General features: G+C 36.8%; 1 protein-coding gene across 1 annotated transcript in view; it reads left to right on the forward strand.

Moving 5' to 3' along the window:
• The window catches only part of ST13 (ST13 Hsp70 interacting protein), a 32,244-nt gene extending 17,906 nt beyond the window's left edge, over window positions 1–14,338 (forward strand). The window contains exons 6-12 of the mRNA XM_032346168.1: window positions 2,761–2,845; window positions 2,983–3,093; window positions 5,784–5,886; window positions 7,312–7,428; window positions 9,179–9,227; window positions 11,473–11,606; window positions 12,198–14,338. Of these exons, the coding sequence (XP_032202059.1) occupies window positions 2,761–2,845; window positions 2,983–3,093; window positions 5,784–5,886; window positions 7,312–7,428; window positions 9,179–9,227; window positions 11,473–11,606; window positions 12,198–12,326 (728 nt within the window). The 3' untranslated portion in view covers window positions 12,327–14,338. The remainder of the gene's footprint in view (window positions 1–2,760; window positions 2,846–2,982; window positions 3,094–5,783; window positions 5,887–7,311; window positions 7,429–9,178; window positions 9,228–11,472; window positions 11,607–12,197) is intronic.
• Window positions 14,339–17,455: the final 3,117 nt, after the last annotated feature.

Genomic DNA, 17,455 nt, shown 5'->3' on the forward strand with positions numbered 1-17,455 from the left:
ATAAAGGCCCAGTCTTGGTATCGTAGCTGTACTTAGTCATTAGCTCGGAGCAGCTTATGAAGTGTAGCCTTGAGCATAGAACATGGGGTGTTCTCAGTCAGCTGTTACCCGAGAGCTAGGGTGCATTTTGATGATCCTACAGAAGGAATGCAAGAAATTGAGTCCAGGTGGCCAATAATGATGGCCTGGATTAGGGCAAAGGTTCCCAGATTTTCTCTGTTTATAGTGCTTTTTCAGTCCTGATTTTTTTTTTTAAGATTTTATTTATTTATTTGTCAGAGAGATAGAGAGAGTGCAGGCAGGCAGAGGCAGAGGGAGAAATAGGCTCCCCGCGGAGCAAGGAGCCTGATGTGGGACTCGATCCCAGGACTCTGAGATCATGACCCAAGCCGAAGGCAGCCGCTCAACCGACTGAGCCACCCAGGCATCTCTCAGTCCTGATTTTTTAACAGAGCTTTTTTTTTTTTTTTTAAAGATTTTATTTATTTATTTGACAGAGAGAGAGATCACAAGTAGACAGAGAGGCAGGCAGAGAGAGAAGGGGAAGCAGGCTCCCCGCTGAGCAGAGAGCCCGATGTGGGGCTCGATCCCAGGACTAAGATCATGACCCGAGCTGAAGGCAGAGGTTTAACCCACTGAGCCACCCAGGCGCCCTTAAGAGAGCTTTTAAGCCGAGAGAAAGGCCGTAAGGTTTCATTGATAATGTAGTTAGATCCAAACAATTTAATAAGGATGTTGTACCAACTTAGTGATTGCAAAATAATACACAAAATGAAAGAATATATTTAATATTATTCTTAAGCAACAGTGTTTATTTTCTAATAAGATGTGTATATATATGTTGGGCACTAAACAACTTAACCAAATATTGGCGTCCTGTTGGACACTGCCACCCTCATTTCCTTTTCCACATCTATTTTTCTTCAGTTATTCCTTGTTTTTGTTTTTGTTTTGTTTTGGTAACAACCAGTAAAAACAGTTTTTTAAAGATACCATCAAAAGGAATGTAATGATGCAGTGTTGAAGCTGTGAACTATATCAAGTGAGTAGTTCATGCAGTGCTAGCGTTCTGTCCTGTGGCCCTTTGGTTGTGGTGTAGAAACTTCAGGACTAGGGCAAGGAATGGTTTGATTCTTCTTCTTCTTCTTCTTCTTTTTTTTTTTTAATACGGACTTACTTATTTTGGGGGTGGTGGTGTGAGAGGAAGAGGGAGAGAGAACCTCAGGCAGACTCCCTGCTGAGTGTGGAGCTCAACAGTGGGGATTGACCTTAGGATCCTGAGATCATGACCTGACTGAAATCAAGAGTCCTGCATGCTTAACCAACTGAGCCACCCAGGCGCCCCAGGAGTGCTTAGATTTAGGTATATTTTGAAAGTAGAGCTAAAAGGATTTAAGTTTTAGATTGGGGAGTTGAGAATGATTCTTAAGATTTGGGTGTTTATGTAGATCAGGAGTTCACCAAATTACAGCCTCCTGTTTTTGTAAAAATGTAATGGAATATGGTGACACCCATTTGTTAACTTGTTGTCTGTGGCTGCTTCCCCACTGCAGTAGTAGAGTTGAATGGTTATGATTGTTAATGGTCAGCGAAGCCTGAAATAATTCTTGTGTGGCCCTTTCCAGAAAAGTCACTAACCTCCAAACTAGATTGAATGGAAGATCCATTTATTTAGTTTGTAATATAAGGATGAGAAATAGATTTTAGAGATAGGGTTGGAATTAAGAGTTCAGTTTTTAACATGGTAGAAGTGAACTGTTAGTCAAGTGTAATAATTTGGAACAGGCTTCTGTAGTAGTACTTAGTAAGACTCTGTTCTGTGCTTTGTTTTATGAGTTCTCCTAAGGTCTTTTACAGATTTGCTAGCTGGGTAAATGTATTTTCCAAAGTGAACTGTGACATTTACTTTAAAATTCTGTGTTTGTCTTGCCCCCCCATCCCCATGTTTCCTGTGTTCAGGACTAAGTCTTCATGCAAAGAATTATTCTAATTGTATAGTATGTTTTATTTGTTCAGCGACTTCACTGAAGGCACTTATGCACAAAGAAGCTAACTGAGAGTAGGATACAATAAATGAATTTAAAATGAGAGTTACAGGCTTTTCATGAATTCTAATTTTGTTGAATTTTGCACCATTCCTGTGAATTCAGATAGTAATTTTTTTAATCAACCCTATAAATTTAGTATATTTCCTTTATAAGTTTAATTTTATCCTTTAACTTTTGGATAAAAGAGAACTAATGGGATTAAGTTGATTTCTCTTTTATCCTTTTATTTTTTTCTTAAGTGTAAAAAATATCATGAGTCCTACTAAGAATGTGGTATTCTGCTAGGGAATTATGTATCCAAAAATTGTCTCTATCTTGAGTGATTTACCATATAGATGTGGTAAGACTTGCTTTGAAGAGCCATTTTGTTGTTGTTGTTGTTTTCTTTTTAAGATTTTATTTATTTATTGAGAGAGAGCATGGGAAGCAGCTGAGGGAGAGGGAGAGAGAGTATTCCAAATAGACTGAGCTGAGTGTGGAGCCCAACGGAGGGCTCGATCTCACAACCTTGCGATCATCACCTGAGCCAGAATCGAGTCAGACTTAATCAACTGAGCCACCCAGGTGTCCGTGAGGAGCCTTTTTATATACTAATTTAGAATAAGTCTTTTTAAATTGGACTAAAAGAAGAATGTGGAAGACTAGTAGGGTAAGGGGTCAACATTTTTGTTAAAATTTTTTATTCTTTATTTCTCTACTTGTTTTACTTCAGGTGAACTACAGAAAGCCATTGACTTGTTCACAGATGCCATCAAACTAAATCCTCGCTTGGCCATTCTGTATGCCAAGAGAGCCAGGTGAGAGCTATAAACAAAAAAGAATCCCCTCATGAAGAATTCCTGCTCATTTATTTAAATAGAATTGGTTCTGTGGTTATCCCAAAGGTGTTACTGTTTGAAATGAATACTTTTTAATATCACACTTATTTTTTTAGTGTCTTCATCAAATTACAGAAGCCAAATGCTGCCATTCGAGACTGTGACAGAGCTATTGAAATAAATCCTGATTCAGCTCAGCCTTATAAGTGGCGCGGGAAAGCACATAGGTAAACAACAGAATTCATTATTTTCAGAACTTTAAATTTTAAATCTTTTTTTTTTTTTATTTCAAGATTTTATTTATTTATTTGACAGAGAACACAGCAAGAGAGGGCACACAAGCAGGGGGAGTGGGAAAGGGAGAAGCAGGCTTCTCACTGAGCATAGAGCCCAATGTGGGCCTTGATCCTAGGACGCTGGGATCATGACCTGAGCCCAGGGCAGACATTTAATGACTGAGCTACCCAGGCACCTTAATCTGACGTTTTAATACGCTTTGAAAAAAATGAAATTGCTTAAGGATTTAATTTCAAAGTAGTATTTGCTTAATATGAAGAATTGAGAGAGCATAAGGAACAAATAAGAAAATAAAAATTCTTTTTTTTCCTACAAAGAGAACCACTGTTTAGGTGTTTTTGACCACGTATAGCCAAATTTAAGGTAAGGATCAAAATTGTTTCTAAAAAAGAGCCGAGCCTTACAAATTTTCTCTTAGTTTTAGATTTTCTTTGTGTAATCTAACATTAAATAACTGATATGTTATAGAAGAAGGAATTCCTTATTTTCATACTATTTTTGTTGCTGCTAGGTCACCTGAAAAATCAGAAAAAGGGGGCAGTAAAGAGGTGAATTTATCTTAGGTTAGTCATCATTTCTAGAAATTGAACTTAATGTTAAACAAGTGGGTATTGGTGACTTGAGGATGAGATGTCCAGTGACACTTAAGTGTGACATGAATTGGAAGGGTGTTGTACTCCCAAGTATGGATGGAAATGAAGATGGATATGCTTGGGACAGCTTTATTAGGTTACTCAAAAGGAGCCCTAGTGATTATGAAGACACCTGTCAAAGATAGAGATGAAAGATTAGAAAAAGATGTATTTCTGCTCTGGAGGTCAGAAAGCTCATGCGTTGCGGTGTGACCCCAGTAGTCTTTGAGTGTTTCTTTGCTGCCCTTTTTTTTTTTTTTTGCTTTCGCGTGCAAGGTAGCATGAGTTCATCTTACGTTTTTATTGTCCCAGACTCCGAATTAATCACTTCTCAAAGACACCAGCATTCATTTTTGTGAGCATTATATTTACAGAAACCAAAGTTTGGCCATAGGTGTGTTTGTTGCCTGTGATGTATCAGTATTTCTGTTATTTCAGTGAACAGAAACATGTTTAAATTTTTTAAAAAAGACTTTATTTGAGAGAGCGAGTGAGCATGATGAGCAGGGGATGGGGCAGAGGGAGAGGGAGAAACAGATTCTGCTGAGCGGGGATCCTGATGTTGGACTCCATCCTAGGACCCCAGGATCATGACCTGAGCCAAAGGCAGATGCTTAACTGACTTGAGCATCCGAGGTGCCCCAGATAAAATATTTTTTAAATAATGATTTTAGGGGATCTTATGGAATCTTGAGTTGATACTGATATATTCAATTAAAATCCATATTAATATTGTTTCCCTTTTGCATTTTTAAAGACTGTTTTCCTAGACTCAGAGTCTTTATCCATATATATTTACTTGTGTTATTCTATGATAACATGAAATTGTTTTATAATTCCATGAAAGTAATATTCTAGGTAAAGTTGAATGTTTTCATATTTGTTGCCATGTTTAACCTTAGAATATATCCCACTTAAGATACACAGTCAAAATACTGTTTTAAAAGTTATGTGACTTTCAGGGTGCCTGGGTGGCTCAGTCAGTTAAGCGTCCTGAATTTTTTTTTTTTTTTTTTTTAAGATTTTTTAATTTGTCACAGAGAGTGAGAACAAACTAGGGGAAATGAGAGGCAGAGGGAGAAGCAGACTCACCACGGAGCAGTTAGCCCAATGTGGGACTCGATCCGGGACCCCAGGATCATGACCCAAGCTGAAGGCATGCGCTAAACCAACTGAGCCACCTACGCCTTCCAAGCATCCAAAACTTGATTTCAGCTCAGCCATGATTTCTGGATCATGGGATCAAGCCCTGTGCAACCAGCTTTGGATTCTCTCTCTCCCTCTCCCTCCCACCAAAGTGCACACTCACTTTCTCAGTAAATAAATAGATTAAGTGTACATGTATATGTATAGGTTACCTTTTTTTCTACGTACTGCATGCTCAGTGCGATAAACTGCTTTTACTTAATTTTCTTTCCCTTCCTGTTTATATTCAGGTTTAGGGGTTGCTTTATTTCTGTTAATTCTGTCTTAATTTTCTTCTTTACATGTGTAAAACATTTGCGTATTTAACGAGTCAGAACTGAGTGGACAGGTATACCCAGAGAAGTCTCATTTCCGTTGCTGTCCCCTCTACTCCATTCTTACCTTCTCCCACCAGCCTTTAGTTCCCGATTCACCTTTTCTCTTCTTTCAGTAAAATGTGCACACATGTAGTGTATGCTTTGTTAAGGAGTTGAAATTGTTGAATGAGCTTGAAAATTGGAGTTCTACATAATTTTTAAAATTTTATATTGAATTAAGAAAGTAATTTTTTAAGTTTTTAAATGTTTTTTACAAAACAGCTTTATAGTTGCCGAGGAAGTTAAACTCCCAAGTTTTTATAGAGTAGAACACAATAATTGAATTGGTATAAGAAAATTTATAGTTCAAATATTTTAACTTTAAACCTCTTCTGTAACAATTCCTTTTTTTAATAAGGAAGAAAGACACCACCACATTAGTGGATGTGTATAAAAGGCCCCTAAAATTAATATAATCTGTTTCAGACTTCTGGGCCATTGGGAAGAAGCAGCACATGATCTTGCCCTTGCTTGCAAACTGGATTATGATGAAGATGCTAGTGCGATGCTGAAAGAAGTTCAACCGAGGGTATGTTCAAGCAGAGAAAGGGAATGTCATTACTGTGGTGCTCTGTGGCTCTCATACTTAGCTCCTGGCAGTAATTTACTGGCAAAACAGATACAAAGAAATGTTTGGATATTTTCATCTGTAATTACTGAGTGTGTGCTCAACTCAGGTAATGTCAGTAGGTTGTCAAGCCTACTTCTCATGCTGCGTTACAGCAAGCTCTGTTACTTTGTCATCTGCAAGCCTATAGTAGAGTTATAAGCAGAAATTCAGAAATGGAAAGGGAGCATTAGTCAGGTTTACAGCAGGGAAAAAAACAGAAAACATATAAAACATGACCCAAGGTTGTGTCTGGTCTCCTTGTTTATTGTAGGTATATACAGCCACTGTGTAAAGCCTGAGGGCCTTGTGGAAGTTAGCAAGTTTCATCCTTTTTAAAATGATAATATTGACTTCAAAAGCTCTAGAATACTCTGTTTTACACAAAGGTAATTATTAAAATAATTTTAATGCATTTACATGGTAAAATCTTCAGTTTTGTGGGGTGTTAATACTACCAAGAATTTATTCCTAAAGGTTATAAGGTATAGAAACCTTATTGAATTTCACGTATCTACATTCAGAGACTTTTTGATTTCTCTTTTCCTCTCATAACAGGGCTAACTCCAGTAAGGTTATGATGAGAGATGGTCTAACATAGACTCTTTTTTTTTTTTTTTTTTTTTAAGATTTTATTTATTTGACAAATAGAGATCACAAGTAGGCAGAGAGGCAGGCAGAGAGAGAGAGAGAGAGAGAGGAGGAAGCATTCTCCCTGCTGAGCAGAGAGCCTCCATCCCAGGACCTGAGCCAAAGGCAGGGGCTTTAACCCACTGAGCCACCCAGGCACCCCTCAACATAGATTCTTAAAAAATAATAATAAGCTGAAGTAATAATTGAATATGACTTACATTTACTTTATTTTCTGAATAATGGATTCCATATACTTGGCTCAGGCTATGTGCTGGTTCCTAGTACATATATTATCACTTAATCCTTATAACATTCTGTGATACTAAGTATTTCTTTTCCCTGGCCCCCCTCATTTTATGGATGAGAAAATTTTGAGTGTAGTTAGACTGTGACAAATGACTGGTGTATGCGTTTCCAATCTCTACCTTCCCTTGGCCAAATTTGAAAACTTGTCATCCTTGCAGTACTTTTTTGAAATTTATAACACTTCTGACTTCATGTCTTGGCCTCTTTTCCTTTATTTCACAGTGGACTTGTTAAAGTGTGAGTTATGTAAGGTCTTTTTCTATAAGGTAAACCTGTCATTATTCAGAACTGTTTGTTGAATTTAACACCTCTCCACAAAGAAAAATGATCTTTAACAAAACTGGTGATTTGGGTTGTCCTTATTGAGCTTTTAAAGAAAACATTTTTTCTGTGGCTTTTTTCCCCTAGGCCCAGAAAATTGCCGAACATCGGAGAAAATACGAGCGAAAACGTGAAGAGCGAGAGATCAAAGAAAGAATAGAAAGGGTTAAGAAGGCTCGGGAAGAACACGAGAGAGCCCAGAGGGTAAAGTTTCTGTAGCTAAACCATTAAAGGGGAATAAAGTAGATTAGAGTTTGAGGATATCATTCTAATTCCTGGCTTTTATTTAATGCTGGCTTCAGTTATGTAGGGTTATACTACTTAAAGAGTTTTCCTTTCTTTCATTATTTCTAGTTTGTAGGGATATTTTTGTTCTTAAATTCCTAAGCAAGCTTACATATCACCATTTTATATTATATTCTTGTTTGTGCCCTCCTAAAATTGGGAAAATTTTTTGGTCAGGTAATTAAAACTTGTCAGTATTACTTGTTTTCTTGTGGATGCTTGCCCTAATTTGTTGAATTTTAGGATTCCTCTTGCTCCAATAGTGAATTCATAGCTATTTAAAGTAGACTCTATTTTTTAATTTTTAGTCACAAAGTCATAAAATTTAAAAGATTTTGTTTATTTATTTGACAGACAGAGATCACAAGTAGGCAGAGAGGCAGGCAGAGAGAGAGGGAAGCAGGTTCCCTGCTGAGCAGAGAGCCGGATGCGGGACTCCATCATCCCAGGACCCCAAGGTCATGACCTGAGCCGAAGGCAGAGACTCTAACCCACTGAGGCACCCAGGCACCCCAACAAAGTCATAAAATTTAGAAAAAAGTTGCTCATAATTCATCCACAATATTGTTACTGTTCTTAAGGTGTTTCTCCTTGGTTTTTTTCTATATTAACTTTTTGCATTTTGATGCTATCAGTTTTCATCTAGTTATTTCTTTTTCTTTTTTCTTTTTTTTTTTTTTTTTAAGATTTTATTTATTCATTTGGGAGAGAGCGGGAAAGAGAGAGAGAGAGTGAGAGAGCCTGAGAGGGGAGCTTAGAGGGAGAAACAGACTTCCCATGGTGCCGGGAGCCTGATATGGAACTCAATCCCAGGACTCCAGGACCACAGCCCGAGCCAATAAAGGCAGTTGCCCAACCCAACCGAGCCACCCAGGGACCCTCATCTAGTTACTTCTAATATTGTCAAATAAAAGGATATAAAGCTATATTATAATTATATAGCATTACTGCCTGATTTTTTGGTCATTTAATATTAAATATTAATATTTAATTAAGTCCATAAAACTAATTGGTAATTATATGGAATGAATTTAGTAAGATATAAAGTTAATATTAAATGCTTTTAAAGCATCATGCTTAGTTTTTGGGGTTATAATTAACTATATTCAGAAGTAATTTTTACATTTATATATCCTTATGAATTCATAACTAGTTATGAGGGAAATTTATATATATTTTCTTTTACTTTGTTTGCTGACAGTAACAGATTCGTAAACCGTGGTTGTGTGTGTTAAGTTATGTAGAGAAAGTATGGAAAAGGTGAAGTTGAAAAACAAAAGTCATTGGCAGTCTTCATAATCTAACCGTGTGGTTTCATTTTGGAGTTTAACAACGTTTAGAATTTACACTTTGCATAGACAGACATCAGTACTGTCAATTGCTTTCCAGGTGTTTTTTTCCCTGCTTCTAGTAGAAGTAAAACACTACTTGGTATTATTACCAAAAGTAGTGCTTATTGACAACCTATCTGGAAAATTTTGAAAGGGGTTTTGGGGTATGTGTCCTTTAGCTCAGTATTGGCATTTGAAACTTGTCATTCTCTTAAGTCCTTTGACTAGCTGAAATTTTTTATCATTTTTTCATGGTTTTGCATGGGTAGGATACGGGTAGACCGTAGACTGCCCACCAGCACCACACTATATGATTTCTTTATTTCTTTGTATTAAAGGAGGAAGAAGCCAGACGACAATCAGGAGCTCAGTATGGCTCTTTCCCAGGTATTTTTAAAGAAAATTTAAAACTATTTGGATTGTAAATAATTGGAGAATATTCTGATTTGGGGACTCAAATATGTCTATTATATTTAGGGCTATTAGTCCCTGGAATACTGAAAAGCCTTTAGAATGTTAGCCTCTAGAAAGTTTGAGTCTCCTTTAAAGGTTGTATGTTAGTAGAAATACAGTATATTATTTTCCTCGTGCTTTGAGCAATACACATTTTTATAATAGTTAACATTTAAATGAGGTCTGAGCATTGTACTTTTCTAAGAGACTGTGAATTGAATATGATGTATTTTAAGTATTTCTCAATTGTCACAGTGGGATTTTATTCTGTTATACATTGAAATTCATGATACACTAGGTTAAAGCACTATAGTGGGATTATTAAGCATAAAAAATATTTGGGTCTAGTGTAAAAATAAATACAAGCTCCTTTTTATAAATGTCAAATGATGGGAAATTACTAGGGGGGCAAAGCCTTCAATGATAGCAGAGGCCTAGCTGTATGGTACAAGTAGAAGAGCAGTTAAAAAGGCACTTCAAGAACAATTTACTTCCTAAATGAGACTGGGAAATTTAAAGACCAGGAAGAGATTTTTATAAAGTTTTAATTCTAATGGGGAATCAGCTGTCTTCAACTATTTCAGTAGTAACCAGCTTTTTCTGAAGGAAGGTTTACAGAGGCATTTACACACCCTTTGGTGGTTATGTGCCACTAGCTACAACATAAATTTACATGGCAGAGGCTAGAAAAGGTAGCCTTTATTCTAAAAAGGTCATGTGCCAAGCAACTTTAAAAAGAGAGAATATATATTGGGGATGACTTGCTGTTTGAAGAAAAAAGTAAGAAAATAAATTGCAGTTCATAGTTTACATTCTGCTTAAAGTAGAAATAATCTTTTATCTGGTATTTTTGCTTTAGGAAACAACCACTAGTGTAGATTAGTACTAGAGGTAATTTTTTGTTATGTGGTATTTTTTGTTAATAAATTTTTAGAAAGATTTTATTTATTTATTTGACAGATAACAAGTAGGCAGAGAGGCAGGCAGAGAGAGAAGAGGAAGCAGGCTCTCCGCTGAGCAGAGAGCCCGATGTGGGGCTCGGTCCCAGGACCTTGAGATCATGACCTGAGCCGAAGGCAGAGGCTTTAACCCAGGCGCCCCTTGTTAATAATATTTTATTATCTAGAATTGATAAGCGTCCTGGTTAACTCTTGTTGCCTTGGGCCAGTAATTTATTTTATGGGCAGAAACTAGTTTTTCAAAGTCAGTAGGGACAGCAAGAGAAACTGGAAATTCTTTTCAGGCCCTCTTAGATCCCCTTACCTGTGACTGTTAGTTATTTATGAGCATGTTGTAAATTGTTGAGCCAGGTAGAAATGAGTTTGTTATATGTATTTCTTTACAATAGCTTACATATAGTCACCCTTGATCTGTAGGATGTTAGGGTAATGTATATTTCCCTTTATGATGTCTGTATTGGCATAATTGTGATTTCAGAATATCTGCAGTGGACATAAAGGGTTTATGGTAGTGAAAACCTGAGTAGAAGATAATTTCGGTTTATAATCTAAAAATATACTGGAAGAATTAAATCTCTTTTGCTAGAGCATTGTTCTCAGTGAAAGAAGAAACACCACGAGTGCTCACTAAGAATGCAGATTTTTATTTCAGAGATTTGGAATCTGCCTAGGGTGGAGGTAGAAAGCCACAATGTGTTATAACAAGCATTTCATGTAGTACTTAAAAGAATGATCTAGAGGAATATAGTTTAAACAAAAACAAGTAAAGTCTTCAAATTAGAACTTTAAATTGAAACAAATAATGTTAGAGAACGTGAAAATAAGACGACAAAGATGATTTATTAGACTTTTTAACTTTGTTATTCCAAGGGATTGTTAGCTTTCTCTTTGTTTTAAGGTAAGGTTAGTTTTTTTGTTTTTTTTAAACAGCTTTATTATTAGGAAAAAATAAATCAAGAAGGTAGCAAAGTTGATTTACAGCCTTATTTTTTAAGAGAAAATTTGAAGGTAAAATTATGTCCTGTTACATAACTGTTACATAACTGACATAATTATGTCAGTTAGAATGTTTAGACTGTTTTGTGTTTAATAGCCCCTTGTTCTTCGCATGTGCACATGTATGTGTACGTGTATGATTTTCATCAGAAGGAGATAGTCTGCTATCAGACGACTTGAAAATACGGTTGGTGTCTAAGCAGTTAATTCATTGATTCTTGCAGGTGGCTTTCCTGGGGGGATGCCTGGTAATTTTCCTGGAGGAATGCCTGGAATGGCAGGGGGGATGCCTGGAATGGCAGGAATGCCTGGGCTCAATGAAATTCTTAGTGATCCGGAAGTTCTTGCAGCCATGCAGGTAAGACTTGGAAGAACAAAGTTGGGCTTTGTATCACTAAGGCATTTCTTAAATTAATCCTGTGTGTAAAGACAAAGGTTACTGTGTTAGCCATGTTTTACTTATCTGTTACCAAATAGGTAATTATGCAGTCATAATTCTTTTTTTCTTTTTCCAGAATGAGTGGCTGAAGTTATTAAAAATTGGTTTCTAGTAGTGTGATTATATCCAGCTGTCCTTTTCTAGTTTGATTATATCCAGTTTCCTTTTCTTTTCTTTTTGTAATTTATGTTCCAAGTTTTTATTTAAATTCTAGTTAGTTAACTTAACAGTGTAATATTACTTTAGAAGTAGAATTTCATGACTCAGTTGTCCTTTCTATCAAAATTGTATATGCTTTTTTTCATTATCTAGTTAAAGTGACATAATTGGCATTTGATTTTGAAGTGCACATTAGTAATATTTATACTTCAGGTACTTGTCCAAACCCCAATTAACTTGACATGATAAAACTGTCAGTCTAAATAAAGACCTAGGATTTCAGATACTAAACTTGTAAAACTACAGAAGTCTTTTTAAATACTACTAAAAACCCACTGCTTTTCTTCACAGGATCCAGAAGTTATGGTGGCCTTCCAGGATGTGGCCCAGAACCCAGCGAATATGTCAAAATATCAGAGCAACCCAAAGGTTATGAATCTCATCAGTAAATTGTCAGCCAAATTTGGAGGTCAAGCATAATGCCCTTCTGACAAATAAAGCCCTTGCTGAAGGAAAAGCAACTTCGATCACCTAATGGATGTCGCAATAATACAAACCAGTGTACCTCCGACCTTCTCATGAAGAAAGCTGAGGTGCTGTGAAGAGAATCCCTACCCGTCTGCTCCCCATGCAACTGAAACATTCTACAATGGTTTGCCATTAGGGTATTCATTCAGATAATGTTTTCCTACTAGGAACTACAAACTTTAAACACTTTTTAAACCTTAAAAATATTTAAAAACATATTAAAAGGGTGTGTTAGTCCCTACATTTTTCTTTACTAATCATTTCAGTTTTTTTCCTTTGGATTAATTGGGCAAGGAAGATATTTCAGTGTGGAAGATTCATTGCTCAGTTACAACGAGTGAAATAAAGGTTTATTAGTAGGAGGCAAATAATACATTAAAATAGATGAAGTTTGAGTTGGAGATACGGTTTCTGAGGCATTTTGACTTGTCTTTTTAAATGCTTTATTTTTTAAACACAATTTATTTTGATAGAACCATTGGGACCACCAGTATTGCAGTCGGACCTGGGTAGGGACCAGAAGTGCTTGGCAGGGCAGCAACAACCTTACTCCTTTTATATAGTGTGCACCCTTGTGCAGATGCATTTAAATCTTACACTGTGGTGAAGGGATGATTTTTATAATGCTGCAGTAGACTTGGATTACTTAGCTGTGTTCTTGTCTGATCTAGAAAATAAATGGTTTGCATTATTTCCACATAGGGGAAATAAGGGAATACCTTTTTTTTTTTTTTTTAATATTTCTGTGTTTAGAGTGACCTTTCCTGGTCAGAAAATACCCATCTCTTTGTGTGCTTTCTGCTTATTTTCATGTCCCCCCTACTCCCCTCCCAGTACTCTTTGGGCTAAAGATAGTCCTTTTTCACTGGCGTCATCACTATTATCATCATTCACAGCATAATTGTGCAAGTATATGTAATGCTGGGTTTACTATGTAATACATACAGTGATTATGTAAGGTAATACCCATAACAGTTGTAGTTTCTTACTTGGCCAAGTGATTGCATATTTAAATGTTAGGTTTCTGCTTTGGTGAGATCTGAACCATCTCAGAAGATGTTGGAAGGAGGGATTTTCTTTGATGTTCAGTCTTCTGAGGAAATACCTGTTGGAGTTGGAGTTTATCTGACATTATTCATCTTCGTAGTTTGGAGAGTATGAGGTTTGAATTCATTGATATACATAGAGGGGAACCAAATTTCTTGATCCAGTATGAATTATAACATTGATGAGATCCATGGTTCTTCATTGTGGGGTTGATGGCATTATGAGTGTTCTTATTCAGCTCTTGAATACTGCACCATATCCCCCACCTCCTTTTTTCCTTCCCTCTCCTCCAAGGATAAAGAAATGATGGATTTTCTGTTGTACATTCAAATCTTAACATTAATTAAGACTAAGTCTAGGCACTGTACTAGGAATCGCTAGGTTTCTACCTTTCCAATTTAACGTGCTGGTGTTCAAAAACAGTTGCCAAGGGATGAGACCCTCTATACTTTGCTTATTTGAAGAATCAGTGGTAGGAGCAGTGAAGAAAATTCCATGGAATAATTTCTGAAATAGCACATTTCTGAAGTCATAAGTAAGTTGATTCAGGTTCTAACCCTTTATACAAGCAAATAGAAATGCATCTGTTATATAGTGAGAAAAGGCTGTATGCTAACTGAGCATGCTTTTTAAGTCCTTTAAAAATACTCAGCATATAAACTTGCGTTTGAGCTTGTCAGTGGTTTTTTTGTTGGTAATGTGTGTTCTCTCTCGAATTTTCTAATGTGTGCTGTGAATAACCCAAGAAGACCAGTTCCTTTTGGGTTCCTTATTTGATTTACTTTTTACTTAATTATATATTACTTAAGTACATTCTAACATTGCAGATATTACCGTAAGTGGGTAAAAGTAAAATTGGTCTTCTGAAAATGTGTCCTGTGCTCTTAAGTTCCACAAATACAAAGTACATTCATTTTCATAGAAACTCAGTATCATTTCTAAACCAGAAGTGTTTTTTCTTGCACTAACAATGGTGTAAGAAGGAAAAGTAAAGGAGTTTTTTTTCTGCTTAAAAATATATAGTTATTGGATTTCTAGCTACATTAAAAATAAAGTATGGTTTCAAACTGGATATTGACCCCCCCCACACACTTTTTTTTCCCCCAGCAGATACTCTACTCTTAGGTCTGTAGCACTCAACATTATTTGCTGGACGTAGTAGGCTTCAGTGTATAAAATGCTGTTAACAGTGACTTCTAGGAATATTTAGACATTAAACAGAGCTTTACTTTTCTTGCAGGTAACAGTTCCTAGGAAAGCCATTCTGCCATAGTCAGAAGGTAGTTTCCATTTCTGAGCCAAAAGTGCTTACTCTCATGCTCATCATCTAGCCTGAGGAAACAGGAGAGGGCACCAGGGAAACATACTGAGATTCTGATACACATAGAACATTTTATTACTTTATATACCCCATTTCTCTTTGTTTTTTTACTCAAGACCATATTTACCTTAAAGGAAAGCTAAAAAATAGTCCACTGCGGTATGGTCATGTGCCCAATAAAAAATTACAAAAGGAAGACAAGACCTGGGGTAACAACTAGCAGGCTGCCATTTTAGGAAATACTGGCCTAATGGGATAAGGGAGAAACAGATTTTTACTAATATCTAACATTAATGCACCCAAGTAGCCACTTAGGTAAGTAGTACTTAGCCTGTACCAAGTACTCTGTAATCAGTTTGAAAGCATTGACTCCATTCTGATAATGACCAGAACGGTAAGTGCTCTTACTCCCATTTTATATATAAATGAGGAAACTGAAGCACTTAACTAAATTGCCCAGGTTAACACCCCTGATTATTTGCAGAGCTGGAATTCTCACTAGGCTTGTTCTTCAAAGGTATTCCTCTTTAATGCTCTGCTGTTCTCTCTGTACAAGGTTGCTTCTTGCAGAATTGTTCATGAATTCAAGAAATTGGAAATAAAATACATTTGAAGAGGATTGATTAAGGAATATCACACATCATTGGGTGTACTGATTTGCACACACAACACAAGTCGTAAGGGATATAGCATAATTGAAGTGCTTGGAGCACTTGTGACAAGCCCAGTAATGGGGACAAGAACAAACTAGTTTTAAAATTACGGTGCAATAATTTTAAAGTTCAGTATTTACAACATATCGAATACCTACTAAGTGCTCAGTTGAGGGAGGAAAATACCCTGAAGTAAACAGGCAGCAAATACTAAAATAGCCATTAAGCTTTTGATAGAGTAAATTTAAACCATGTCCTGTCAAATTGGGGGTTTTAAATATCTTGGCAATTTAGTGAGACCTTTTGTGTAGTGCTGGTAGGAGTATAAATTCACAGCTTTTCATGAAGTTGTCTCTAAGGATTTTTACATTCTTTTTTGGTGGAATCCCAACAAATTGTTAAGTATTAGGAAACGGTAGCAAGGAGGTAAGTAGAGCTAATGTAAAATACATGTATGAGACTCTGAAAATCTAGGTATCTGATAAAGAGATCTTTAAGTAGTTCACTCTCCCCAGATCACTAGGATGTCAGGTTGCAGTGCATAAATCTGCCAGTGTAGAAGCACTGATGTAGAAACATGATGTGTTAGAAACAGTGTAGAAACATGATGTGTTAGTTCTGGATAGGTTCCTTTAGCCCACTGTGTGTGTGATGGCATGGGTATAAAAGAACAAGCATAATTGTTTTATATACTATTTGTGTAGTGGGGGACTTGATGCCTCTGTAACTCAGGGAGCCCTCTTCCAGGAAGATGTGTAATTATGAATACTAAGATATAAAAGTAAATGGTTAGAACAAAGGAAGCAAAAATTGCAATTTAAAAATTGGAAATCTCTCAAAATCACAACTATAGAGATAGTTTCGTTTTAAAATTTTTGTTTTGGGATGCCTGGATGGCTCAGTGGGTTAATAAGGGTCTGCCTTTGGCTCAGGTCATGACTCGAGGGTCCTGGAGTCCAGTCTTTCATCAGTCTTCCTGGGTCAGCGGGGAGTCTCCTGCCTCTGCCACTCCCCCTGCTTGTATGCTCTGGCTATGATAGATAAAATCTTTTTTTTAATTTAAAAAATATTTCATTTGCCAGAGTGCACAAGCGGGGACCGGCAGGCCAAGGGAGAAACAGGCTCCCTGCCAAACAAGGAGCCTAATGTGGTACTCAGTCCCAGGACCCTGGAGTCATGACCTGAGCAGAAGGCAGATGCTTAACTGAGGACACAGCCATCCCTATAGAGATAACTTTAATATGTGGTATACAAGTTTTTTGTTTTTTTAAGGGAGAAGGTATGTAAGAAGGGGGTGTGTGTGTGGAGCTGAGCTGGGGAGCGGGGAGAGAATCTTAAGCAGGCTCCATGCTCAGCACAGAGCCAGATGTGGGGCTCAATCTCATGACTGAGCTCATGGACTGAGCCAAAATCAAGAGCCTGATATTTAAAATACTGAGCCACCCTGGTCCCTCTTTTACATTTTTTGCTGTGTGCTCATGATTTGTAGTGTTTTCAGTAGAAAATATTATCTTGATCAAAATACTAGTGATTGCTGTGATGCAGAAGAATACATAGGATATGTTACCTGCTCTGGTTTTGTGCCTTACAAGTGGGAATTCTGATCAGTTCTGTTACATTCAATTAATAATATATAAAATATATGAAGAATATATAAATACATAATTACATATAAATATATATATAAATAATAATCATAAATGTGTATGCTATGTAGCCCAGTATATTCTTTACAGGAGAGTGCTTCCAAGTTGAGTCAATGAGAAATCTGGGGCACCTGGGTGGCTCAGATAAGTGTCTGACTTCAACTCAGGTCATATTTTAGGGTCTTGGGATGAGCCCCACTGAATGGGGAGTCGCTTGTCCTTCCTCTCCCCCTGCTCTATTCTCTCTCAAATAAAATCTTACAAAAACTGGGGGCATCTGGGTGCCTAGTTGGTTAAGCATGTGCCTTTGGCTTGGGTCATGATCTCAGGGTCCTGGATCAAGCCCCAAATCAGGTTCTTTGCTCAGCACCAAGTTGCTTTTCCTTCTCCCTCTGTGATCTCTCTCGCTTTAAA

This window comes from Mustela erminea, chromosome 6 (genome assembly GCF_009829155.1).
Source record: "Mustela erminea isolate mMusErm1 chromosome 6, mMusErm1.Pri, whole genome shotgun sequence".
Classification (NCBI taxonomy): Eukaryota; Metazoa; Chordata; class Mammalia; order Carnivora; family Mustelidae; genus Mustela; species Mustela erminea.